At 42.9% G+C, this 27,671-nt stretch overlaps 1 protein-coding gene across 1 annotated transcript in view; it reads left to right on the top strand.

The window, feature by feature from the left end:
* Nucleotides 1-210: 210 nt before the first annotated feature.
* kctd16b (potassium channel tetramerization domain containing 16b) overlaps nucleotides 211-27,671 on the top strand; it is a gene marked incomplete at both ends in the record, with an annotated part of 69,849 nt that continues 42,388 nt past the window's right edge. The window contains one exon of the mRNA XM_084565354.1: nucleotides 211-1,048. Within this exon, the coding sequence (XP_084421480.1) occupies nucleotides 211-1,048 (838 nt within the window). The remainder of the gene's footprint in view (nucleotides 1,049-27,671) is intronic.

The following is a 27,671-nucleotide window of genomic DNA, read 5'->3' as shown; positions in this document are numbered from 1 at the left end:
AGGGACTGCCACCCACCCGCCCCCCGCATGCTCCAAACCGGCTATAAAGACTGCTTGGTGGTAATGACCATGGATCGATGAAAAATGCTTATCCAGATTGCGCGTCAAATTACCAGGTCGGGCAACTTTTGACACTGATCCGTCATTTACTTTATTTTTTTTTTAAACAGACTTGCTGTAGAGAGGTGTGCAGCCTGCTTGTAGCTGTTCATGACGGAAACGATGGCGCTGAGTGGAAACTGTAGGACTAACCCCAAAGAGCAGGCGTCCGTTCAGAACAGTTTCCCAGATGTGGTTGAATTAAACGTAGGGGGGCAGGTTTATTACACGCGTCACTCAACTTTGGTGAGCACCCCGAATTCACTGCTTGGCAAGCTATTCTCTTCCAAAAAAGACGCATCCAATGACTTGGCGAGAGACCCCAAAGGTCGCTATTTCATCGACAGGGACGGGTTTTTATTCCGGTATGTGTTGGACTACCTCCGAGACAAACAAGTTGTCCTCCCGGACCACTTCCCCGAGAAAGGGAGGCTCAGGAAAGAGGCGGAGTACTTCCAGCTGCCCGATTTAGTCAAGCTCCTGACCCCTGAGGACATCAAGCACAGCCCGGACGACTACTTCCACAGCGACTATGAAGATGGGTCCCAGGGCAGCGACCATCGGCAGTGCCCGCCCCCATCTCTCGTCCCCGCGGATAGAAAGAGCGGCTTCATCACTGTGGGGTACCGGGGGTCGTGCACCATGGCCCGGGAGAGTCAAACCGACGCCAAGTTCAGGAGGGTACCTCGGATACTAATTTGCGGCAGGGTGGCCCTGGCTAAAGAAGTGTTCGGGGAGACTCTGAATGAGAGCCGGGACCCGGACAGGACCCCGGAACGGTACACCTCCAGGTTTTACCTCAAGTTCAAGCACCTGGAGAGGGCTTTTGACATGCTGTCGGAGTGTGGTTTCCAAATGGTGGCCTGCAACTCGTCAGTCACAGCCTCGTTTGTCAACCAGAACACGGAGGACAAGATCTGGTCCAGCTACACAGAATACGTCTTCTACCGTAAGTCACACCTTTTGTTTTTTTTTGTTTTTTTGCTACAGGAGATCAACGTTTACGCGCACGCACTCACACGCACGCAAACCTGGATAACCGCTAGAAGGCGCACATGGTTTGTCAGCTGGCGCGAGAGAAACATCTGGTTATGAGTATGGGTGGGCCTTCATGGTTGTCTTCATCGTCTCCTCAGAATTATGTGGGTGTAACAGTAACTTCAGACAGCCTGATCAGAGCGGCTTCTGCTGTTGCTATGATCTACTCTTATTTTCATTATTTTGCCAGTAGGTTTGCTTGGACAGTGACAAAAAAACAAACAAGAACATGTCAACCATGGTAATGCACATCACACATGTAGATTACAAAAACTGCTCGTGGCCTGCAGACTTCAGCTGGCATCTGTTTGGTTAAAATGAAAGCGCGGGCACAGGAGTCAAGCTCGCATGTTCAGCTGGAGTCTGAAGTTTTGTCTGAGCCCTGTGGTTCAGAACCAATTAGAGATAACTTCTCATAATTGAGGTTAAGCCAAGGTGCTGTTATCTCTCCCTGGAAGCAATGAAACCATTGCGGCAAACACATAACTGACAGCCTGGTTCGCTTTTTGATCTCGGCGCGTTCAAACCTATTACAGCGTGTTGCAGCATTCAGTGCGCTCCTGCCAGCTAGTTTATATTTCAGAGGATTTTAACCAGATTTTAATCATTTCACTCCCATCTGAGCCACGCCGGTTGTCAGAGCCGTGATTCGTCAGTGCTTGGCATTTTTCATCATTGGTGCAATTTCCTACTCCGCCTCCTCTCTGCTTTCATCCAGCCCCATCCTTTCAACTTCTCGCCCTTCCTTCTGCCTTCGCCACTTGGTTTCCTTAACGTGTCTCCTTCACTACCTGCAAGGCGTCTGGCGGAGTGGCAGTGAAGAAGACATCCTGACACCTTTCATACATGGCTCTCATAAGATTTCACGACGCAACTCAATAATCCACATTCTTTGATGTGGCTGGTTATAGTTTAAGCTCTATAGGGGTCCGGTGAATGTGCTTAAGCGCTCGGCAAATGTTTGAACCGCGCGAAGCTTTCACTGCAAATCTCCGAAATTGGTCGCAGGGGTCATTCCTGAAAAAGAGGCCTTGAACTTGACTGCTGTAACGTGGATTAATAGTGCCTGAGCACATGCTGGAGGAAAAGGAATTCGTGTCAGACATCTTATTCCGCACCGTGAATCACAAAAAGCAGAACAGCCTCTTATTATCTTGTGATATGACACTGAAGTGTGCAGATAAACTAATAACCCTCCGGTTTCCTAGCCAGCTGCAGCTCTTTAAAAGTAACCTTTTCCACATACCGCCCACTTCTACTGTACTACTGCAGCAACTATGTCACGGCCTTAGGAATATTTGCAAAAACTGCATTGCCCTGTTTGGTTATAAAGTAGTTAGCTTAGATATTTTAATTAAATGCGTAGTAACTTGTTATATAAGTACATAAGAGATACAGCATGTGTGATACACTGTATTGCTGCAAAAAATATCATGAGGGCTGTGTCAAGGCAGCTCTCATGATATTCACTGATAATACAGAGTGTCGCTGGGAGATTACAAAAAAAAGAGCTTTGACCCTCACCCATCTCTCTGCTAACACTTGTAATACTGAATTTCTCTTTTTTTCCTCCTCCCCTTGAGTGTTTAGTACTGAATAGATTTGAGCTTTGCTGATATGTGAACGATGTATGCAGACTTGTAATTTCCCTCGTGGTTCTACATCCTCTTATCAAACCTCAAAACAGGCGAGTCATACAAATCAGTTTGTCTACGACATGTTGGTTCTAAACTCCTGTTCCATTCCCATTTCCAAGTCATTTGTAATTGCAAAGCAGGTTGTTACGATAGTTTTGGCAACCGTTGTGCAGCCGTGGATGCCGCTTCATAGTCTGGATAAAATGTTCAGGAAGAGGGATATCTAACTGCTGGCTCCGTTGTCTCATCCAGATGTTTGGCATGTGAGGACAGTTATGAGCTGATATATGCAAACAACTTGGAAATGCTCATTTTCTGGTTTGTCATGTGGCTAGTAGAGCGTTGTGTTTTGTGATATTTTAGAATAATCTGTTACATTCACACACATCCTGACAATATCTTTTTTCATTTATTTATTGTTGTTCCAAGATTTCCTTGTAAGGATCCCTAGTTAGAAGCCACCAGCTTAGAGTAATCCACTGCCTGCCTCATACATCCCATTGATCACGTGGTCTCAAAGCAAAATAAGTAAATAACGAAAAGAGAGGGAGTGTAATTCACTGGGCTGTGTGCAGGCTAAATGAGCTCTGCATTAACGGGATGCATGAAGCGCAGTGACTGGATGGCTCTTGGCTCTCGTAACCCCCAGAAGTGGCACTAACAAGCTAAATCAAGTTGCGGCGAGGGCTGCATGGAACGCACACACTGAACACACATGCGTCACGGCCCTCGCTCATGCACTACCGGGCGGCGTGCCTGTGCGCCGCCTCTGCAGACCTCATCTCGCCCGCTGACAAACAACAACTGCTTCCCGGCTTTGTTGACAAACGCTCGGCTTGTTAGAGGCCGCGCGCTCAAAAGGCGAGGGCACAGGCGGTGGTAGATGCGTTGAGGCCTGTACCTCAACGCACGCGGTCACACGGAGGCGAGAGTGGGCACACAAGGGCTTGTAATGAAGCATAAGGCAGCGCAGAGGCAGGTCCGCACACAAGGAGACGAGGTAAACATGCGTGCACACACAGAATAATGCAGGGAGTTCATTTAATGCTGCAGTCACCAGTGGTTTAAACGCAGTTACTGACAGTCTCTTGTTTACCTGCCAGCCACATTTTGGCATGCCCACCACCAGCCCTTCCTCCCATTCTCCATCTTCCTTGTCGTTCATGTCTTTTTCTCTCTCTGTCTCTCTTCTCCTTTCATGTCTTCTCATTTTTCTGTAGTCAATCATACCCAGCCTCTCTCCCTCTCTGTCATCTCGATTCCTGCCTTCCTTCTCCCCAGCTTCATTTTGCGCTGTGCGCCGCAGGGGCAAGGAGCACTGTGGCGGCACCAGTTGCCTTTACAAGCCTCACTGCACCGTCACGCCTCCTGTCTTGCTTCTTATTCATATCTCTGTTTGTCTGTCCATCTCCATGATGGTTTGTTTATACTCATTTTCAGCTGCCTCATTTCCACATTTTAGGTTTTGTCTGCCACTTTCTGTGGATTTTTCCACCCACCCTTTGCAGGCCACACTGGAGATACTAAAGTCTCAAACAATGGTAGTAAATACTAGCAGGCTAGTAGTAGTAGTTTGGATAATGTCTTTCTGGTTTCAATATGGTAATGCCCCTGTGCACTAAGCGAGGTCAGTAAATGATTTTTCAAGCTTGGGGCGGAAAAACATGACTAAGCTGCACCGAGTCCCGCCCTCAACCTTATTGATGCAACATCAGATTGAGCCATGCAGGACTTTCCAATTTCACTGCAATACCTTATTAATGTTCTAAAAACTCGATGGGCACAAATCTGTACAGGCAGGTTTCACAGTCTCGTTGAAAGTCATCCCACAAGGGTGGAGGCTATTGCTTTGCAATGAAAGCAGCCGTTGAGTACAGGTTTAATGTTCAGTCGTTCATTTGGCTTTGGCCATAGTGCATCTGACACATTAGCAGTAGCGTTAGCAGTTGCTCGTCATCTGTTTTAAAAGTTAGTTTTGCTAAAAACAGTGAAGGAGTGCACATTACGGGAGGTGATATACTTAAACACAATGAAAATCAGCGGTTTCGGTCACAGTCACAATATGAATGTCAATAAATAGACAGAAAACGTAAGTACAGCCTTGGCCACAGGAGCTAGCATTACCCTCTTTAGCAGAAATAACTTCTTTCAGGCATTTTGCATAATCGTCCATCTGCCTCTGACATTAACTTGGTAAAAGTCTTAACCACTATTCCGTGCAAATCATTCCAGAAGACGTGGGCTTTGCCTTTGTGTTCGCTGGCAATCTATAGTTTTACTATAATCTTCTTTTTGTGCAGTCTGTCATTGATGCATGCACTTTGACTCCAACAGTTGTACCTGCAGATCCTGTGATGAAAGTTTGAGGTTACTGAAGATTTCCGTATCTTCAAAGACTTTGCTCTTGGGCCCGAATCTGCTGGGATGGCTATTCCTGCATAAATCAGCAAGCTTTTGAACCCGTGCCACTTTTAGATTGGATGGGGTGATAGATGTAGTGGCATACTTACTTTTAATTTTCCATGTGACCAGTTTATTTATTTAATTTATTGAAATGTCTACAAAATGTTTTTTTTTTTTTGGTGTTTTTTGAGTTCGTCACTTTTATTAATATGTTAATAAAATGTTCTCCCTCTGTCTGCGTTGGTTCTCTCCGGGTACTCCGGCTTCCTCCCACCGTCCAAAGACATGCTCATTAGGTTAATTGGTGATTCTAAATTGGCCGTAGGTGTGTGTGTGTGTGAATGATTGTCTGTCTCTCTGTGTTAGCCCTGCGATGGACTGGCGACCTGTCCAGGGTGTACTGTTGAAGAAAAACTGAGGTACAGGGTAGGGCCAGATAGTAGCCTATACCTGTTTAGTTCAACATGCAGTCTAGGTTCTTAGAATCTACTGGTATCTGGAGTCTCAAAGAAGTGGAAAAGAATCACTGGAGAGAATCAAAGTTTGATGCAAGCAGAGTTTATTCTCAAAAAGAAATAAACTCAAGTCTATTCAGGAAGCCAAGCTAAATCAGACTGATTTTATGGTGTTGTGCTTCTTGCTTTTATACATTATGTTCTACATTTGCGTACAGATACATACATAATATCATGTTTACCAGAAACATGATATTATTCCCACTGGAAAAACCCATGTCTTCCCATACCATAGTAGATCTCCACATACACAGCCATGAGTAATTCTATACATTGGTGATACCATGTCCGTTCTGCTCGGTGCAGCTTCATATGTATCATCCACAGGTCAGGTGGCTGTGCCCTTCTTTCCCCCCTTACTAACTACATTTTGATTAACTGATTCAACATTATTTATAGACATGGTGTTGGTTAACTAGAAACTTCAAATCTTCATTTTTCCTCAACAGTACCCCGCCTCTCGCCCAGTGACAGCTGGGATAGGCTCCAATTTCAATGGGATGTACTTATTTTTTCACACAACCGCTTGTATGTGGGGTAAAGGGATTTAGCTGAGGGCGCTACAACAGTAGTTGCAGAGGTAACTCACTTTCCCATTCTGCAGCTTTCACTTACAGGCTCCATATTTTTCTTGCCAGAAGCCTGGACCTAGCTCTTTTATCGCCATCCGTTGCTCAGAATTCAACACTCCTCTGACTGTACCTTTAAGCCTCTTTTCTGTTTGTGGCTATTCAAATTTCTCGATAGCATGTGAAGCCCTAGATGGCAAAATAAATAAATAAATAAATAAATTTAGCAATTTGATGCATGGCTGGAGCGACTGATGATTAATCATCTCTGCTGACAGTTGCTTCGGTGAATTCACTGACAGAGCTGACCACAACAGAACTATCAGACAGCACAACATCCTCCATGTGGCTAAAAAAAAAGTCTGTGGAGAAGATAGAGGACTCAGAGGTTTTTGGCTCCGTATGTATTTTCCCCGGGATTTCTTACCTCTGCATAAGTGAGCAAAACGTGTGCAATCACAAACGGCCACTTCCGTATGACCATGTATGTTGGTGCTGGAGAGGCTGCGCCATTAGCTTGTTACACACAGATGAGTAACTCCTTGTGTGGCAAATGTGTTTTGGCAGGTGACAGTGGCTTGTGTGCGTTTGTGTGCCTCAATGTGTGACCCATGTTGCACAACCTTAGGCATTTGCACACCCGTTGAGCCGCTAGCTAAACACACCTGCACTCCACCAGCCTCTCTCTCTCTCTCTCTCTCTCTCTTTCTCTCTCTTACACAGACACACACATCCATTTGCAGATGCAAGCACTCATCACCATACGAAACTGCATCACGCTCATCCTGCGAGCTTCTCCCATACCGGGCAGTGACAACATTAGCAGCAGAGGCCCCATGCTGGAGGCCTGTAGGAAGTGATTAGCCGAGGAGCAGACAGGCCGTGACAGCTCTAAGGAGAGTCTTGATAGGGACAGCTGCTACCCTGGCCTCTGCTCCACAGGGAAGTCCACCATCACACACCTCAACTCTGCATTATTTAGACGGAGACAGAACGGACGAGGAGAGGAAGCAGGTGGAGAACGTAGTCTGATGTGAGACAGAGGAGGCAAATGCTGCTATTCTTCTCACTAATGCGTCTCCTTTAGAGGACCTACTCTCTTTACTTTACTGCAATAGTACAAGTTGCAGCATTCACTAATCACAACACACGACACAAAATTAGTAAAGAGTAGTATATATATAAAAAATATACATGAAGGCTTCATAAAAACATGAATTTGAAAAGATGACACATTTGCAGAGGGTGCAGAGCTATGGAATATATACTGCATTTGTGTATATTGCTTCTCGTTGCAGGCTTTCATAGTGATGCATTGCTTTGCAGAGTTAGAACAGCTCCACAAAACTGGCAGGAGGCTGCCTTTTTCCCCCAAGTAAGAACTGGAGCTGCTGCACCGTGCACAAGCTGTAGGCAAGAGAGACGCAGTTTTGAACCCAGAGAAAGAGCCGCGAGGACGTGAAAAGCAAGGATGACCCTTTCTCTGTCCTCGCCGACACGACGAAAGAAAGCGTTTTACACTTGGAATATTTTAAGAGCTAGAAGAAACGCAGTTGAATTCGGCGACTGTTAAATGTGGTTTGTCAAAAAGGTATGACTGCTGTAAAGAAGAAATAGAAAAAGGGAATGCAGAGATTTGGGCCGTGGATGTGAGCGCTGTAGAGCTGTTGAAAGCGAAGTCCTGAATGTAGTTGAGGGTAAACAAAAGAATGAACTCAATTTTCTTTTCTAATTTATTTTGCATACGACTTGGCAGTGGGGTATTATGAGTAGCATGGAAGAAAGAATAGATAAAAGGCAGACAGGGTCATGTAGAAAAAAGATAGACTTTCTTGTTTGTCTAGCCTCCCCTTGACCTTCTCCCCTGGAAGCTTAATGTAGCTACACAGGGTAGATTCACATAATCCCCATTCTCTGGAGAATGTGGGGAACGACAGAGCTTCGTAGGAAAGAGTGAGAGCAGGAGAAAGAGACAAAAAAGAAAATGAACACTGGAGCATCAAAAACAAGCCTCCCCTAAGTCCTCTGTGAGTCTCTCCTATCCTTGCAGTCTGTCAGTCCAGTCCTCTGTGACTCTTGACACTCTATTTTCTCTGCGGTGGTAGGCACAGTTGATATAATGCTGATGCTCTTCTCCTGTTGTGTTGGAATAAGTGCTCTGTGGTGCGACGAGGTGTGGAGCGCTGCCATAATGACAGAAACTGCAGCTGGAGAGCCTCTTCACTCTCTCAACCCACCGGCTGGCTGCTGCAATGCATCAGTGCTTTAATGGCCACGGTAAGCGCGGGTCCAGATTGACTGGAAAACACAATGTAAAAGAATTTCTGTTGCGTCTGTAACTGCATCGCCTAATCATACCAACATCTGCTTCCGCTGTGGGAGTTCGTGTCATTATTAAAGTTTCTCAAGTCTGGTACAAAAACTAAAACACATCTGTTTTTTTGTGAAACTTGGGTAGTTCATATACACCGATCAACATTAAAACCGGACAGGAGAAGTAAATAACATGGACCATCTTGTGACAATGCAATGTTCCGCTGGGAAACTTTTGGATCTGGCATTCGTGTGGATGTTGCTTAGACATGTAGCACCCACCTACACCAGACCAGGCACCCCTCCCCATAGCAATGACACTCCTTGATGGCAGCAGCCATCCCCAGCAGGATGCAAGAAACAACAACATGAAAAACAGCACAAGGTGTTGATATGGCCTCCAAATTCACTAGCTCCCAAACTGATCAAGTATCTGTCGGATGATCCACAGAGGCCCCTCCCCTCAACCCATAGGACCCAAAGGCCCCCCACTAACAACATTGTGTTGCCAGACACCGCAGGACACCCTCAGAAGGCCCATGTCCATTCTCTGATGAGTCACAACTGGTTTGGACGCACAGGAGAGAGCTGAAAAATATTAGGAAAGTGGTCATAATGTTATGCCTTGATCGGTGTACATGTATATGTAACCTCTGACTGCATTGTGCAACTTTAAAAAACACTTTTAAACAATCCATGTCTCAGGAATTATTTAAACATATCCCTTAGCTGGTCAAGATTAACATCTTGTGTTTTAATAACATTCGCACCACGGGGCAGGCTTAGCAGAGTTTGTTCTTCCACTAAGAAAACCTAAATGAAAACGCCTGCTATACTTGTATTCTCTGATTTCATTAAAAACAGACAGACATACCAAGATGGTTGCGCTCATACAAATCCTGAGCTAGGCCTGCTACTTTCTAAACAGAAAACCGATCAGGAATCAGACCAATGACCTGAAACAATCACCACACTGGAAAAGAAAATCGTATCAATATCAGTTCCTGGACATTGCTTAGTGATGTGTTTTGGTGACTTTCTAACTCCCAGTGGCAGTGGTTGTCAGAAATCAATTATTTCAGCTTTGGGGGAAAGGAAGTTTTTCCTTAAATTGGTCTCAGTGAAACTAGCTGATGCCTCTTAATAATGACGTACATTTCTAATACTAAATAAGTCTAATTTAACTCTCACCTAAAAAGCAGCCTTTCAATGTCCTAGTCAAAAAAAAATAAAAAACAACTCTAAATGTGTTTCACTATTAACCACAGACAGCAGAATTGACCGGTGTGGTCAGAAGTTGCACCTGCAACCACACCCTGTGCGTGGTGCGCTGGAAAACATGGAGTGCACTACAATATTACTGTAGAAGGGTATCAGTGTACAAAAAGTGGCAGTGAGCAAAGAGCTGCTGTTAAATTGCTTTTTGGATGAATGCTTTTGATATAAGGGTCAGTTTTACACAGTGGTCAAAAAGCAAGCTTTAAACTCATGCTTCCTCTTCGTACTATATTGCTTTTGCACTACTAACCCACAACTACAATCTGTGACACCCAATAAAGACACAGAACAGACATTTAAACATTTTTAAGCCCTTGCTTCATCGGTGTACTATTTTCTCTTCTACATTAGCTGAGTTCCTCGTTTGTCACCTTCCATCTGAATATGTGCAGCTGATGAAATAGTCAATATTAAGCCCCCGAACTTCATAACAAAACTTCAGTTTGGACACGTTTAGGATCATTTCCTGTTCTGCTGTTACTCATTAGAGTCAAACGTTTGTTGCCCATGCAGCAGCGGTCCACAGCTTGATCGAGCATATGGTCGCACCGCTGTAATTTCTTCCCACAGTGCCTCATCTCTTCCTAGGGCTGAGTGTGGTGGGCATTTCATTCGTAAAAGGCAATGAAGTCTTGATGTCTATTAAGAAAGCTAGAGGCGGTGGTAACTCTGCAGGAAATTCACTCCGGCAGAAATCACAGTTGCTCGTGATCCAAGACATGATCTTGAACACAAATAAATCATTGTGGATGGTAAGATTAGTTTTTGTTGCTGTTGGTTAAAAAGATGCAAATAAATTTACCTTTTTGTATTTTTAAAAACTCAAAGGAAAGAACATATACAACAGTATAAAGATGGAATAGCTCCTCAAAAGTGACGCTAAAGCGAGTAGAGCTCCCCCTAGTATCTGGCTGCAGTATAGGTCATAAGCTGCACCTCCTCCATGTTAGTGAATGGGACTTGGGCCGAACTAAAAGACTAAAATACACGTCAAATAATTTTTGTCAAGGATGGTTTCTATCATTTTAGGTAGTTAATATAATGTTGAGGAATATAATGCATGTCAGTTGTTTGGATGCCACTATAGACACCATAGAAACAGGATGTGACATAATGGTGACCATGCCAAGCGGCCCCATGGGAAGAGTTGTAAAAAAACATTTAAAAAAATAAGTACAGTGTATAATCCAACATTTTCTTTTAACTGGTGGAGGTAGAGCAGAGCGCAGTGTTAATTAAATAAAAACTAGGGTGAGTCTGGTGGAAGAGGGGGCGGGTCATCGATATCGAGGCGCCGCGTGGCTCCACTCTCGGACTGTACTGCGCAGACTCTGGCGCCAAACTCGCAAGACGCCGCCGCCCGTATCCAATAGCATCAGTTTGGCCAATGCAAGGAAGTGGGGACGTGTTGTCCATATTTATATACAGCCTATGGAGACAGTTGCTTTGCAGATTGTTAGTCATAACAGAAACCAGAGAAAAGTCTCCAGATACTTTATAACAAATTCTGATTATGACTAAGGACTGTATATCGCGTTAAAATAGTTAAACGGTCTTCAGGCAGAGACTGACGTTACGCCACTGCAGAGGATTATTCCTTACTGTGTCTCATTAGCAATCCCTCAGTGTCAGTTCAGAGCACTCGGCTGCTTGCTCGAGCATACTGTCATCACCATTTCATTCCTAAGTAGCTGTGAAGCTCCCTGTCCATTAAAACACACTCACACACACACACGCATATATATATATATTGTAGGTATATGCACGGCATTCATGCACACATGACCCTCCCTCCCCCACACGCACACTTGGAGGTTAACTTGTACAAACAGCTCACTGATGAAAAATGGCTCTCATTAGAGGGAAGATTAAAAATCAGACTGCTCACTTAAACACACTTGCTGCGTCTATAGATATCCGCAATCTCTTCACCGTCATGCCGCGTCCCTTCAGCCCACTAATGCGAAGCGGGATGGATCGTGTTTAATGCCTCCGGATTCATGACAACGAGATACACACCACACATACAAAAATACAATACACACACTATGCTGCTATTGAGCTGCCCCCCCCCCCCCCCGCCCCCCAGCTACCCCCACGGCCCGAAATTTCCGCTTTAATCTGTTTCCTTTGCTTTCATCTGCAGCGCCTCTTTAAGACTGAAGGGATTTACGGGGCAAATATATCTGAGGCAGATCAGAGTTCTCACCTGAACCCATGAGTTCGATTGGCTCCGTTCCCTAGAAAGCGGAACTTAGAAAAGTGCGGATAAAGTTTACTGCGGCACTGTGAGTTGACCGGATAAAAAGTAAAGTAAAATCATCAGGCAGTCAAAATAAAACAGAACAAATAGATAAATCTAATTAGAACTAACCCAGAATTCTTCCATCTAGTTCAAATGCTACTACAATGAAGGTTAAGGATAGTCCTAAACTGCTATAGATTTAATACTGTTCTCTTTATTCGTGGTGCGTCTGATCCAGGATTTTTATTTATTACTTTCAATTAGAAAAGCAAATGCAATGTACAAGAAAAATGAAGATTAGCAGCAAAACTGGCCATTACCATACATATGTAACCTGGTAGGCCTTGATAACATTTTATTTTCTACTTTTTTCTTTCCATTGCAGCAGAAACCTCCGACGCGCACTTGAAACCAAACTTTTCCCATGTACTGTGATTCACTGAGATCAGAAGCCCGTCCCTGAGGTGATGGTACCTTGACACAGGGCAGACCACAGGCTGTTTTAGTCAGCACAGCCTGGCCTGGGTTCAGCTGGCTGAGCAGGCACTTTGCAGGGGTGTTGCAGAAGTCAAATCCTTCACAGCTGTCACCAGATCTCGGCCTTAGTTGTAGCTGTTTTCTTAAACTGTACATACGTAAGAACCCAGTTCTTATTCAAACCTGCCTCTGTTACATAAAGGTTATCCACATCACGACATTGTGAAGCAAAGGGAATTCCTAATACACATTTAATGCAACTGATTTAACAGATGAGTGGGAACGTATTGCAGTTGGGGCTGAAACAAACACGGAAAGAAACACGGGCCTCGGATTGGTTTCGTCTGTGTTCGTCTGTATTTTCCTTCTCAGAGTAATGATGATTTATAAAAGAAAAAAAAAACAAAAAAAAACGAGAGCCACTGCTATCGTCCCATCTAGCCCACACCGCTGTTTACCATTCACGCTGTGATGAATTATTGAGTGCCGTCACTGCGCAGCCCAAAATATGACCTGCTGTTTGTTTGCTAAAGGAATGGGCTCCAACCTGGGGTCCCACGTACGCATGCTACCTGTGTGCTCCTAACCACACAAGCCAGTCTTAGCTGTGAGTGTAGAGGATGATTTGCTGGCTGTGAACCTGAGTGATTATTGTACGCAGACAGGAGGCTTGTCGGCAAATTGCGTTTGCAGGAGAACCGCAAGCGCATCGGGGTGTAAACACCGGACCGCACATATGCACAATCTCGCACACAGATAAGATAATATCAGCCAGCAGTCTAGCTTAGGGACACATTGTTTACTACAAGATTAACCTGGTCAAAGCTTTAGAGGGATTAGTAAACAGTGTGTGTCCTTCTAAGTCAACACAACAGATGCACCGGCACAAACCAACAGGACGACTCTCACAAACCCATGTTTGTGCCTCTGTGCAGGCTCCGGCAACAGCGTGGATCAAAAGTCCAGATCTGGTTTCTGCGGCGCGGCAGCCGTCATTTGCACGCGGACATGGCTGTGTTCGCTGGGATGAGAAACAAGCAAATGGAGCAAGACAATTATCTACATCCATCACCTCAGAAACTCATTTAGCCAATTAAAACTGCTAAAGGCTGACATTTAGGTGCAACGATCCGCTTTAATCATTCATTCTGTCTTTCATGCACACACATACTGCATTTTAAACTGTTTCAATGGCGAGATCAGCTCAATAATGTAGTTGTCTAGTGATATAATGGCATGTCCTCGTTGGAGAGGGAATCCCATTCATCTTGATTAGGCCTGGGTGCATGTGTGTTCTGCTCTTGAGTGTGTGTGTGTGAGGTGGAACAGAGGACACTGGCCTTTTCAGATTTCACTCGCCTCGTTTTTTAATGCAACAACCCAGCGACAAATGTCACTCAGCTTTCCGTCCTCAGACATCACTCACCCTCTGGAACGGCTCCTCTCCGCTCCGTCTTCTCGACTTCGCCTCGACTTTCGCTCGGGAATAAAGAGGTGCCAGATTGTGCAGACAAACAAACGGCCCCCAAGAATAGGCTTAAAAAGAAAAGAAAAAACTCAAAGAAAAATATGCATATCGAGTTAGTCAAGCGATGAGCCAAAACTGGAGATTCAGAATAAATATCCAGGGTGTGTTTGTCGAAGCTTAGGAACCAAAAATCTTTTCAAAGTTTATCTGGCTGGCGGTAATGTTTATACTTTCTCAAGGGCATTAGAGGGTTTAGTCTTGTTTGGTTTTTGATTCCCGGCTCATTTTAAATGATCAGGTGGTCGTGTTCTCGCTGTACTACATGGGACTTCTGGTTATTTTTTAATAAAGTGTCAGAATAAAACAGTATGTGACACAAAACGACACAGACGCCCTCTGACAAATAAAAAGAGGCACCTGAAATTACGGTGAAGTGAAGAGGAGTCACAGAAATGAACATCTCTTCCTCCTGTTTCTGCAGAATGACACACAAGCATCTCTTCCTAGGGTGTTTGCTGAGATATCAAAGTTTTTTTTTTTTTTATCATTTTTAAAGCTGGCAGGTTTGCAAAAATACCAATAGGTGCTTAGACTTGGCAACACAGCAATATGAGCCGGATTGAAATCTACAAGTGGGCGTAAAGTATGTGTGCCACAAGCATATTTTTTCCCGCTTTTTGTTTTTGTTCTTGGGTCTCACCTTCCTGTTCTGTATCTGCTGCTGATGCTGCTGCTGCTGCTTCGAGCGCTTGATTCCGGGCCAGTCCTGCAGATCAGATGCACCACATTCAGTTTTCTCCGGAGCATTTAAGGCATCAAGGTGTTGTGCCGAGAGCGCAGCCTTCTGTCTCCCGTAAACAGTCTGTGGTGCTCGTTCTACTGGTTTCTCAACATCGCACCTGGAGTGGCAGAGCTGTCAGTGCTGGAGCTGCCGGCGGATCTTTCTTTTTTTAATCGCCGTTTCTTTCACTGCACATACTTCTCCAAGCTCCTGCCTCACTCTGTCATCAGTTCTTTTATTAACCCTCTTCTGTTCCTCTCTTCCTTTCCCTGAATATCCCCACTGACAGCTGGAGTCCTTCTGTGTGTGTTTGCCTCTCTTACGCCTTCTTCATCCTGTAAGAGATGGGCTTAGCTGTGATTTCGCGCTCCTTCTCTGTGAGATTTTGTTTTTTTTGTCATTGTTTTCAATGCTTTGCCTTTGTGCCTTTTTTTTCTCTCCAAGTGCCTGAGGAGTAAAATCAGCAGCAGCCCAAACAACAGTCCTGCTGGTCTTTTTCTTTCTGTTCTGTTGTTTTATGTTATGTTGTCTCCTTGCTAGATCTTCTCCAGTGGTTACTGCTATAAAGAGAAAGAAGGAGTATCTCACATCAGGCAAGACAAAGGGAAAAAGAGTTAAACCTACAATGTTCAACGTGAAAACCTTGCCTAACTGACCATGCATCCCGGTCCTCCAAGAGACTGTAAAAAGGTCAGCACAAAAGGGATGAGTGCAACCGAGAGTCACGTCTAAGAGACGCTTGGTTCCTTGTTAGCTGTACTTCTGCAGTCAGTTAGGAAGCAGTGAAGTCTAAGTGTGAAAGGGGGAAAGTTGGGGATAAAGGTCACATTTTGAACAACTCCCATGCTTCTAGAGCAAGGTTTTTTTTTGCACCCTAAGGCGCCTTCCACTGCAAAATGGCCTCATCAGCTTCGGTTTCCGCTACATCAAGTTAGTTTGGTCGAGACCAATCTGACCTCATGAGCCAGTGACCCCAGTGTGATCTCTGTGACTCTTTTATCCAATATCTTTCTACATGAAAACACAGGAAAGTAATTAAAAAAAAAAGAAAAAAAAAAAAAGAAAACATGTTCCTACTATAGAGAGCAATTACATCAGACCCTGGAGAAAAGTGATCTCTTCCTGCCTTTGACACGGCAGAGGTGACAGTGACCTACCTCATGCTGAGTTCCTAGCTGCTTTTAGGGTATTAGGAAAACCTTTGCACCAACACATGTGCATGCGCAGATGAACACAGTCCTTGTGGAATCGACAAGAAAACACAACATGCATCCAAATGGATTCTTCTCCTCATCCAGTGCAGCTGAAGCAAACTATACACGTACATGGCCCCTTGCCCATCCACGTCCTCCAGCTCTTCCTGGGAGATTGTGAGGTGTTTCTGGGCCAGCCGGGCTGTTTAATCCCTCCACCTTGTTTTGGGTTTGCCTCGGGGTCTCCTATCATGGTGCACGTGTTCAGAATACCTTCACAAGTAAACAACTTACTGGAATACCAGACAACCAATAAACTAACTGGGACCTTGATGTGCAAAAGTAATTCTATTCTATGAGCGTCTTCTGTCAGGTATGAGGTCTGATATCCCCTCACCCTGTCTTGAAAGGCGAACCCCCCAAAAAATATACTTGCTCGTTATAGTGTACAGCAGTCAGGTCCCTGGCAGTCTGGTCCATATAGGCAACAAAAATGTAAGAGAGCACAAGGTTTACCAATCACAATTCTGTCATTTCCACATGATATGTGTCAACTGTAGCATAGACATGGCTGCATATTCTCCATGTGTAACCTTCAAAGCTAAAAGTTTGCTATTTTCACACACCAGCGAATATTTCTTTGAGAGCCCGTCTGCAAAATGCAAATGAAAAGGGAGCTGTGGCACAAAGAAAGATAGTGAGAAACAAGAGAGCTCGCCAGATCTCTGTAATATGCTACCCGTCGCTGCCCGAGGCTTGTGGCTGGAGGCTGCATTAGCCGGGCTTTGGTAGTTGTGTTTGCATTGTGGAACATAAAAAGTGGATGCACCTTGAAACTAAACTGCAGTTTGAAACATTTCAGAAATGCAATGCTAAATGGATGTTGTCCTTTCATCATGTACATGTTAAAATATTGCAGCCTTGGGGAAATATACTACACATTCTCAACATTATTTTTGCTGGTCAGTCTGGTCGCATGGTGTGAGGACAACAACCTCACCCTCAACACGGACAAGACCGAGGAGATGATATTGGACGTGAGGAAGGAGAGGAGTCCACCATAAGCCACTGTTTATCCCGGGGCTTTAAGTGGAAAGGGTGAGCAGCTTTAAGCATCTGGGGGGCCACATCACTGAAACTGAAGACCTCACCTGGACACTGAACACCACACGGCTGGTCAAGAAGGCTCAACAGCGACTGCATCTCCTGAGGGGGATTAGGGACCAGCTGCATCACCGTGTGGCACAGCAGCACTATGGCACATGAACCCCAAATGCCCGCAGATAGTGGTGAAGACTGCTGAGAAGATCACCAGGACTGCACTGCCCTCTCTGCAGAGCATCTACAAGCATAGAGTCCACAGGAGAACTGTCTCCTTCACCAAGGACCCCACCCACCCCCGACACATGGACTGTTCATCCTCCTACCCCCCCAGGCTGGAGGTACAGGAGTGTGAAATGCAGGACCTCAAGACTGAAGAAGTCCTTTTTTTCCCCCACTGTCTTCAAACTCTTAAACAGCTGACAGGAGTCTATAACCCCTGTTCACTACATTTCAGTTCATTGTTTACACTCTCATTTGTGCATGGATATATTTGCACGAGTTATTTTATATCTTGTATTATAAGTATCTTTTTATATTCTACTTCTAATTCTAATATCGTCAGGCACTTGGATGGACGGCAAAAGAAGAATTTGATTCTGTTGCATGTGACAATAAACTCTTTGAATCTTAAATCGTGCTCCTTTGTCTTGTTAATGCATGCCTTGGAGGGTTTCAACAACTCCTTCTACGGTTTATTCATTTTTGTCCCTGTGGCAGTGATTTATTCCTGTCCTCCTGCTAACACAGACAGGAATGCCATCATACTGTAACCTTCAGTCTCATGTTAAAATTGTCAGCCTCTGTGTACTTGTGTGTCTGTCTGGCTGTAACAGGAGCTAAATATCTGAAAGGAGACTGTGCCAGTCAGTGTTTCGGGCCTGTTTGTTTATTTTCTCTACATCTCTAGATAATGTTTGCGCTCGCACATTTTTCACGTGTTTGTTCACATCAGCCAGATGCACTCATGGGGAGCCATGGAGACATCCAGATATCGAAAACAAAACACTGCCTTCCATCCAGAAAAAAGAGACACGACGTGCACACACGTACACTAATGCTTACGGTAAGACAGGAATCCATTATCAATCTAGAGTAGCCCAGAGTGGATGTGGTATGAGTGGGTGGGCTGCTAATGTGAATGGATGCCTCTCATATATTGCATGCAGCTACCAGTCAGAACTGAAGTGATGAGTTTGTGCATTTACGCTGAGCGAAAGACTTCCTGTGATCAACTTGGTTATGGTGTGATGAATGTGAGTCTGACTTCGTTTTGGGGGAGGCGATGTGCTCAGGGCCTCTGCAGCAGGTTGTGATGTGTCTGTTTTGGAAATCACAGTAGCGGTTTATTTGAAGTGTGTGTGTTTCAGGTGCTCGGTCACCTGAGGAGACTTCAGGATCTTTGCCTCCGTGTTAATTTCAACTTTCATTCAATTCTCAAAATGTATGAGAATACAGTCTGTACAAATACTGACACTCACATACTAGCAGCTAGTTGTACTCCCTGAATAGAAATGCCCCCTTATATTCCACTTCACACCTTTGCCCACACACACTTGTGTTAACATAGATTGCCTTTAAAGTTGGCACGCACCTATCAGAAGTGGCCACATACATTCATCATGTAAACAAAATGATTATCGCGCCAAAACTGAAAACATTTGCATAATCCAGAGAAATATAAGACCCATAAATTGCATCGGTAGAAATGTCCATTACTCCAAAAATGATTATTTGAGTGATGTCAAAATCAAGACAGCTATTTTTTATGAATTATAAAATGCAGAGTTGTCGAGGGACCCTTTTTTTTCAACTTTTCATGCTTTGTCGTGCTTCAACAATTTCCATCAACAAGGGCAGCTCTTGTGTTGGCTGAAAGGAAGAAAACTGAAAGTTGAAAAAAGGTCTATAAATCTCGTTCCTTGACTTGTATAAATCAGATACTGTCAAATACACACAGTTTTTACTTGAATTAAGCACAGTGAAAAATGGTAAGGGGTGCAAAAACAGGTTCCTAATCTGTTACCAATGACCAAATTTTACAAAAATGCATAACGCAATTCTTAACTAAAAGACCAGTTCAGTTTTTTTTTTTCGTCATTACGAAATCCCAAGTAATTTGGGATCAAATCATAGTCCAAGAGTGGAGCCACACGGAGCCGTAATATCGATGACCCGACCACACTTCCGCCAGACTCACTTGCGTTTAATTTTTTTGGCAACTGGTAGTCGCCACTATGTCACATCCTGTTTCTATAGCATCAAATAACTAACTAAAACGAAACTTATCCAAACAACTGGCACTTGAACATGCATCAACATTATATTAACCACCTAAAATGACAGAAACCATCCTTGAAATTAAAATTATTTTCGTGTTTTAGTTTGGCGCTAACATGGAGGGGGTGGAGCTTATGACCTACACTGCAGCCAGTCACCAGGGGGAGCTCTACTTGCTTTGGCTTCACTTTTGAGGAGCACTTCCGCCGTCCATCTTTATACGGTCCACGGTCCGAATCCATCGGCTGACTGGGGCCTTTCTGTGGGGAGTTTGCTCCAGAGGACAAGCAGTTACAGAAAATAAATGAATGAAAGAATTTTCTGATTTCGAAAAGAAATATATTATTTCCGAGGTTGTTGCAGAGGTTGGAAGTGCTTAGCTGTGCAGGCCAATCAAGACCTCTATGCAAACATTTTTGCACTGCCACGTAGCAATGCTGCTCAAAATACATGATGGGATGTCACTACACTTTTTTTTTTTTTTTTCTTTTTGAATGATGCCACAGGGTCCAGTGTGGACAAGATGAATAATTCATTTCAAACAAGAACGTGATGTTGTGTTGTTTTGGCATTTGAATAATTTATTATTTTATTGATAAAGAAAATAACTTTTAGTATCACCTTGTTTTATTAGCTCTTGGGAAAAAAAACATTCTTCTGCCATTTGCATCAACTCCAATGAGGCACTGACTGTATACGTTAGAAGAATTTCTCAAAGGCCCCTCAGCAGTGGGGGGAGCATTACTCATTCACTTCTATGTATTTTTTTTTTTTCCAGACATTACAAATGTCCATCCAAGCCATTGTAATCCCTGTCTCGCCAGGAAGTTTCCCCGGTGCATCCCCATCATTATATGCACCATAAATTTTAAGGTCATGTGTTATGAAAGAGGGTATCTGATCTGGCATTATCAAGTGATATTTCCACTCCATGGATGCGCCTTCGCTGCTGCTTCACACGCTCATGGATCATCCGATAAGGCAGCGCTCTGACAGGGAAGCTATTGGCTGGCAGTGCCTCTGGAGACTCTGCCACTCCACAGTTCACAGTGGCAGCAGAAATGGCACATATACTGTATGCACGCACACACACACACTTACACACAGAAGCACTCAGACACAACGTTGATCATATGCGCAATGGAGAAAGATGGAAACGCAAAGACACAAATGCAGAAATGCAATGTGAAGTAATCATCAAATTACATTCATTCATTCATTCATCTTCTGTTAAAGGTCGTGGGGTCTGCTGGAGCCTATCCCAGCTGTCATCAGGCGAGAGGCGGGGTACACCCTGGACAGGTCGCCAGTCCATCGCAGGGCTTCATCAAATTACACTTTGTGCATTTTAAAATGTTCTAATATAATGGACATACAGTTTACAAGTTGGGTGGCTTTGCTTTCGGTAGACAGAGAAGGTCATACATTAATCACAAGGTATATCGATTGATCTCTGGCTCCTACTTTCCATGTGCCCTTGATCAAAATACTGAACCCCAACTGGTAGCAGCATGCATAGCTCATGGCCACTGGTGTACGATTGTGTGTGTGTGTGTGTGAAATGGTGAGTCTGAGTAAATGGTAGATTTTGTAAGAGGTTTTAGGCTAATTTTATGATAAAGTAACTAAAATTCTTAAGATTAAACGATGATGAAAAAAAACACAGATCTGCAGAAGAAGACATGTCTTAAAATTACCCGTTCATCATCACACAGGCCTCAAAGAGTACATCACATGATCAGAGATCCAGAGGGACATTTTTGAAAGATGAAAGAGTAAATGACGAGCCTTGTTTTCACCAGTGTTCATTTTAAAGCAGTTTGAAAGCACCCAAAAGAAACTTTATTACAGAACCTCTCAGAGAGACGTGACCTTGAGGTTTGCCTCATTTTTTTTACAGTCATATTCAGGATTGAGCATGGGGGCCTTTGAAGTCCTGATTGTTCAGGCTGAAACGCACAGGGTGTCTTTTGTACATTAGGATACCAGTGCTGATGGCTGCAGGAAATGTCTGGTCCCAAATGGAATTCTCTATTGAATTGAATTTATGTGCATCTCAACATGCTCTAGGGACCACAGTTTCATAGCATGCAGTGAAAAAGATATATGGCACGAGTGTTTCATCCTAATTTTTCAGCGCCCGGCTCGGGGCCCAGAATCAAAATGAACAGAAAGGGGCTCGAGTGGTCACGCCGTTGTTGATGGAGTTTTCACATTTGTTCATAATTTTCCCCTACTGTTGATTGTGGTGATTTTTAAATGATGCATCCTTAAATCAGCTTCGTGCGATTGAAGCTGAGTGCTTTAAAAATATATTAAACATGCAACATTTCATATTGTCACTACAAAACAAAGTGGAAGCACATTCAAAGTTAACTAATTCCTAAGGTCAGTATGAAACATCTGCTGCAGGAGGAGGGTAACAGCAGAGTTTCCTGCTGATAGTTGATAAATCAAGTGTCAGGAAAGCTGCATATTCCTTTGAAGCTTGGAAACAATCTATCACCGGTAAAGAACCTTTCAGTGATATTGCACATTCATTTTGAGATTGCCGCAGCAGCAGTCATTTTAAACTCTTCAGACTGTTTACTTGTCAACATATTTTTTTCTTCTATGACCTTAGACATGGCAGTTAATTAATTATTTATTTTAATAGAAAATGCTGTTTTCGTTCTAATTAATTCGGTGAACTGTTCCGACCTGAAGTTTTGTGTAACTGATTGCAAGGTGCGCTGTAAGGAAAGGCAGGTTCAAAGATCAAATGTTAGACAGTGAGAGCATATTGGATTGGACTGTAGAAAACAGTGTAATACTTTACCATTTAACATACTGTGCAGATGTGTTAACTGTTATAGGTTAAATGTATTGCTGTTGTGCGCACACACACACACACACACACACACACACACACACAAGGGCTTATAGGGTATAGCCAGACATTTTCTCCAAACCAGCCCGGTGGTGCTTTAGGCGGACTACCCTCTCCAGAGGTCTTGGAGCAATGCTGTGAGGCATCAGTGTTAACTAAGACCTTAGACATAGCAGTTAATTTATTATTTATTTTAGTCGAAAATGCCGTTTTCGTTCTAATTAATTCGGTGAACTGTTCTGACCTGAAGTTTTGTGTGACTGATTGCAAGGTGCGCTGTAAGGAAAGGCAGGTTCAAAGATCAAATTTTAGACAGTGAGTGCATATTGGATTGGACTGTCCCGTAGAAAACGGTGTAATACTTAACCATTTAATATACTCTACTGATGTGTTAACTTACCAAAACACATTCCTATCAACTGTATTGTTATATTGTTGAAATGGCTATAATAAACTTGAACTTTTATGAGTTAAATTTAATGCTATAGTACATACACACACACACAAAGATTTTGCAGGCCATTTATTTCACTGCTCTTCTCCTGAATTAAAGGTCCATTGTATAAAAGTTAATCTGGATCCATTAGTGCAAACTGAATATAGTATTCATAATTTCATTAGCGTTTAATCACTTGCAACTGTGAATTGTTGTGTTTTTGTTAGTTTAGAATGAGCCCTTAATATCAACAGAGCGGGCTGTCTTCCATGACACCAGGCATGTTGTGCCGGGATATACAGTATTTCTACAGTAGCCCAGAAAGGACAAACCAAACAATGACTCCATAGAGCGGCTTTTGCATCTCTACACCCCCGTTGGCAGCAACAGGTATGTAGTGGAGGAGTAGTACTCCATCGGCTGCATTCTGCAATTTCACCACCAGATGGCACTAAATCTTACACACAGGTCCTTTAATGAGTCGGTATTTGTGATTGGTACCTCAGTGGGGCTCAGTCATTTTATGGCGTCAAGAAAATTGTGAGCTGTAATAACGGTTCCCTCACCTTTGCTATTAATTGCATAACACCTGAACCAAGATGCGAATCAATTTATGAACTGCAAACTAGATTTGCATAAAAGCATCATTAACACCAACAGCTGATTCTACCATTGGGACATACTAATTTGCATTAAGTGCACTACTGGATAAACCGCCTGCCTGACATCGATAAGTGATCGGGTGATCACATTTGATGTTAGTTGGGTAGTTGGCCCAGTTTATGTCTACTGCAAAAATAAATAAATAAATACATTGCTGAGACATTTTGTTCAATTTCTTGACCATCTTCTCCTGAGTGCTCACTTATGAGAGAGTCTTCCTTTTCACAACACTTGATAAAAGATAGTTCCTTTAGAAATGACTCTGTAAGTGCTATGTAATCTTGCTGTCACCTTGTCACTGCAATTTCAGAAAAAAACAAACAAATAACATCTTAAATTCTAGCACTCTACCAGTCCACTTTATCAGGGTGTGCATGTGGGTTTGTCTTTCATGTCTTACATTTGACACTCACTTCACTGTTTACTGATGCTTGTCAATGTTACACGTACACCAAGAAAGACCATCATTCTCTTTTCTGCCTTTCCTTTCCTTTCCACTCCTTTTCTTTCCTTTCCTTCCCTTTCCCACGGCTATTCACAGCTCTACCCTGGAAATTACTGGGAAGCGTTACCAGACTGTCATGCACTGACAGACGAAAAAAAAAAAAAAGATCACAGATAGCAGCAAATTGTTGCTGTCAGAGCTGTAACACAAATCAATGTTCATAAAAATACTGATGTGACTTCATCCAATTCTGAGCAATAAAAAGGCAATAAAAAGGACGGCTGCCACCCCATCACAGAACCTGTCATTGGAATTTAGGGGCTAATTTAGCCTGGATACAACACAATATGAGCGGCACAGCGGTGTAGTGGTTCGCACTGATACCTGTCCGGGTACTCCGGCTTCCTCCCACGGTCCAAAGACATGCTCATTAGGTGAATTAGTGACTCTAAATTGGCCGTAGGTGTGCATGTGAGCGTGAATGGTAACCAGCAGCTCCAAGGCTAACAGTTCAGCATGCTAATCGCTGGGTAAGTTAAGGTAGAAAATACAAAGGCATACTGAAAGGATGGTGCCAGAGATATAAATATTTTATTTACAACTAAATTAAAATACAAAAAAAAAAAAAAATGAAAATGTCAGAAAACACCTGACAACTCTTGAAGTGGGACCATACCGAATCTTTTCGCTTACAAGCTTGTGAATGCTGCAGATGCCATCCATGAACATGCCTTTCATGTGGAATTTTCTCTTTGACGTGGTAAACACAAGGCACCATGAGCAGCGTTGCAGTTAAAACTGACTTGTTAACAGCTCAAGCATTTAGCTGCTTGGGAGGTTATTTCCCCAAGGAGGTGGTGGAGACCAAAACAGATCTAAGAGAAGAGCCAACACTGAACCTACAGTACTTACAATCACAAATACAATCGCAGTCACTGCATACAATGCACAATATGAACGCTCTGAAGACTTTTAGGAAGTCTTAATATACATAAAAGATAGTAATGTTATAATTGTGTTGCTGATGCTCAGTCATTTCTTTGACAATGCCAGAGAAAATATAATTGCTACAGAGACTTGGCTGTGCACATAATAGAAAAACTCGGGGTGGAAGCAATTTTACAGTCGCATGCTATTAATTAATTAGAGACTGCTTTCAATGAGAAGGAGGCAGACACAGAATGGCAGGGACAGAATGAACAAGTGTGGATTTCTTTTAAGCAAAATGCCACTGATAGCCTTTGTGACTGGAGCTTGAATCTTCTCTCTAAGAACAGCGAGGAGTGAGTGAGGTTGTTGTCCTTTTCTAATCACCAACCTTCATATATCCAGGAAATTAATCTTAATTTTCCTCCTCAAGCACGCTCTTTATAGCAACACCATTTGTATTCATATCACCACCTCAGGGAGCTTTCCAGAACAACAACTCACTACTGAGCAGCACTGAAGCAGTTGGAGGCCACGTGCCGTTCTCAAGGGCATCTTGCATGTAACCACCCATCTAACCTTTAGGCTATGAAATGGATTCTGAATGGCAGCTGGACGGGTGTCATTATGGTAGAAGAAAAGGTTAAACAAAGCAATGTTCTATTAAAAATGTATGGTGTTAATCAGACATTTCATGTAAAATTAGTCACTGTTTTCTTCTTGCTCTGGATTGACATCTGCATGGCTAAAGGTGATATCCTGCGGGCTAAGACCAGTCTCCTCCACTTTCACTCAGACGACGCCTTTTTATTTCAACTAATCACAAACGCGGAATTATGAAAGACGTGGACTTGAAACGCTGTTAGAGGCTTTGGGGTTTAATTTGATTTATGGCAGGTCTGTGTTTGCTTTGTACTTAACGCACATAAAGTCTAATGCTAGATTATTATGCAAATGACAAGCTTCTACTCTACGGTATATCTTCCCCTTAGTTGCTATGCTTTGCGGGAATTCGTCTACCGACTGACAATGACAACACGACAGCCGGTGAGAAATGCCCTGAGTAGGAGCGTCTATCAAACCATCATCCAAGATCCTACAAGTATGTGATTCAGTCAGTGCTGGGAGAGGTACTATCTATCTGTCTAATCAAATACAGCACAATGACAAAGATGCAGTGTAGGTAAAGGTCACATTTCAGTTTCATATTAATTAATAACAAGTCCAGAATAATGAGGATTTTTCTGTCTAGACGTCTCAGCCAATCAAAAGTTAAGGATTAGAGGAGGAAGTCCAAAACCTGAAAACAATCATTATCTATCTATCTATCTATCTATCTATCTATCTATCTATCTATCTATCTATCTATCTATCTATCTATCACTGGGGTGCCCAGTATATTTTAGATGTTAGTCTATCATTTATCTGTTGCACCTTCAGAACAAAGAGGAAAGACAAACTTTCATCTTCTTTTTTTAACTTTTTATTGCAACATGCCCTCAGTCCAGCATCACACATACACAGTCAAGCACAACATCAACTACAACAACTGCTGTCTTTCTTACCGTATTTTTCCATACGGTAAGTGTGTTCCATTTTTTTTCTTAGAAAAATAAAAACAAAAATGGATAGAGCTTTTAAAACTGTGGAACAATTACTATGACTTAGGATATAAATATATATATAGACCTGCCCAGGGTGTACCCCGCCTCTCACCCAATGACAGCTGAGATGTTATATGGTAGACCACTTTGTCTTGGTCATTGTAAAAGTAGTCTGCAACCCCAAAAAGTGTGGGCTCTCCTGATGGATCAGAATTTAGTTGTTTCTTCTTTCCACGCTGATTTCGTGTCACTGTATATAACTCTACATATAAATAGGTTCCAAAAGCTTCAACACTGATGCTTTAGTATTAAAAAATACAATGACGTATTAGTTAGGGGGACCTAACAAGTACTTTAGTTTTGCTGCTAATAGTTGAGTAGGATTTTTGTAATTAGTAGTAGTATTTTTAAAGTTCTGTATTCATACAGTCCCTGTAGCGTCAAAACATCTTGTTCTTCTGTTGTTTTAAAGGCATCCTATGCTAAGTAGGCATAGGCTGGCATCAGAACAACAACAAACAAACACTACGTTTAAAAGAAGAGAAAAGTTTCCTTGAAAGATATCCCAGAGAGGGTTGGGGAGATTATCGATTTGAATGACCAGCCCATTTCTGTAGTACTTTTAAATTTCGGTATTGATACTTAAGTAATAGCTATGAATATGTCTTGCGTCACTGTCAATAGAAAAACCGTTTCCTTGTGAAAAAGATGACCGGTGAAAACCGTATCAAAACAGTTAAGAGTTTGTTTTTTTTTAGGTTAAAGAAATAGAAAGAAGCAAAGGAAAACAGCTACTGTATTAGCTATTGTTTCTATTGTTTCTTCTTCATCTCATGTACAGTGTGAATCTGAAAGTAATGTGGCCATTGGATAAATGTCTGATTGTTAAAAATCAATATTAACCTCTGAATTGTGGTGGGGTGGATGTTAAAAGATGTATTTATTTTTATTTAACTGTGATGTTGTAAAATTAATAGAGGATGACGAAGGGCAGTTCTCAAAGGCACTTCTTAAAACTCAGCTTGTTGAATTTTAATAGCTGATGCGTTATCTAATATATATCAAAGGCTTTTTTTGTGTGTGTGCGCGCGCGTTTCTTTATGCTTTCCTGTTCTTTGAAGTCTCTACCGAAACACAGAACATATGACAAAAGGAACCTGAAGAAAGTACTTTAAGGATTTCCTGTTATGCTCTGTATGTCATGTTTATGAACTAGGTAGGCAGGTGGATGCTAGCCTCTCTCAAGCCATAGGTCGTTTCTGGAGTAAGTTGCCATGGTGAGTTGCTAAGGTGATTCACCAGAGCGGGTTTTGTGGGGCTCAGAGTCCCA

This window comes from Chelon labrosus (genome assembly GCF_963514085.1).
Source record: "Chelon labrosus genome assembly, chromosome: 17".
In the NCBI taxonomy this organism is placed as follows: Eukaryota; Metazoa; Chordata; class Actinopteri; order Mugiliformes; family Mugilidae; genus Chelon; species Chelon labrosus.
Note: the sequence above shows the minus strand (reverse complement) of the source record. Positions and strands in the feature narration are given on the sequence as shown.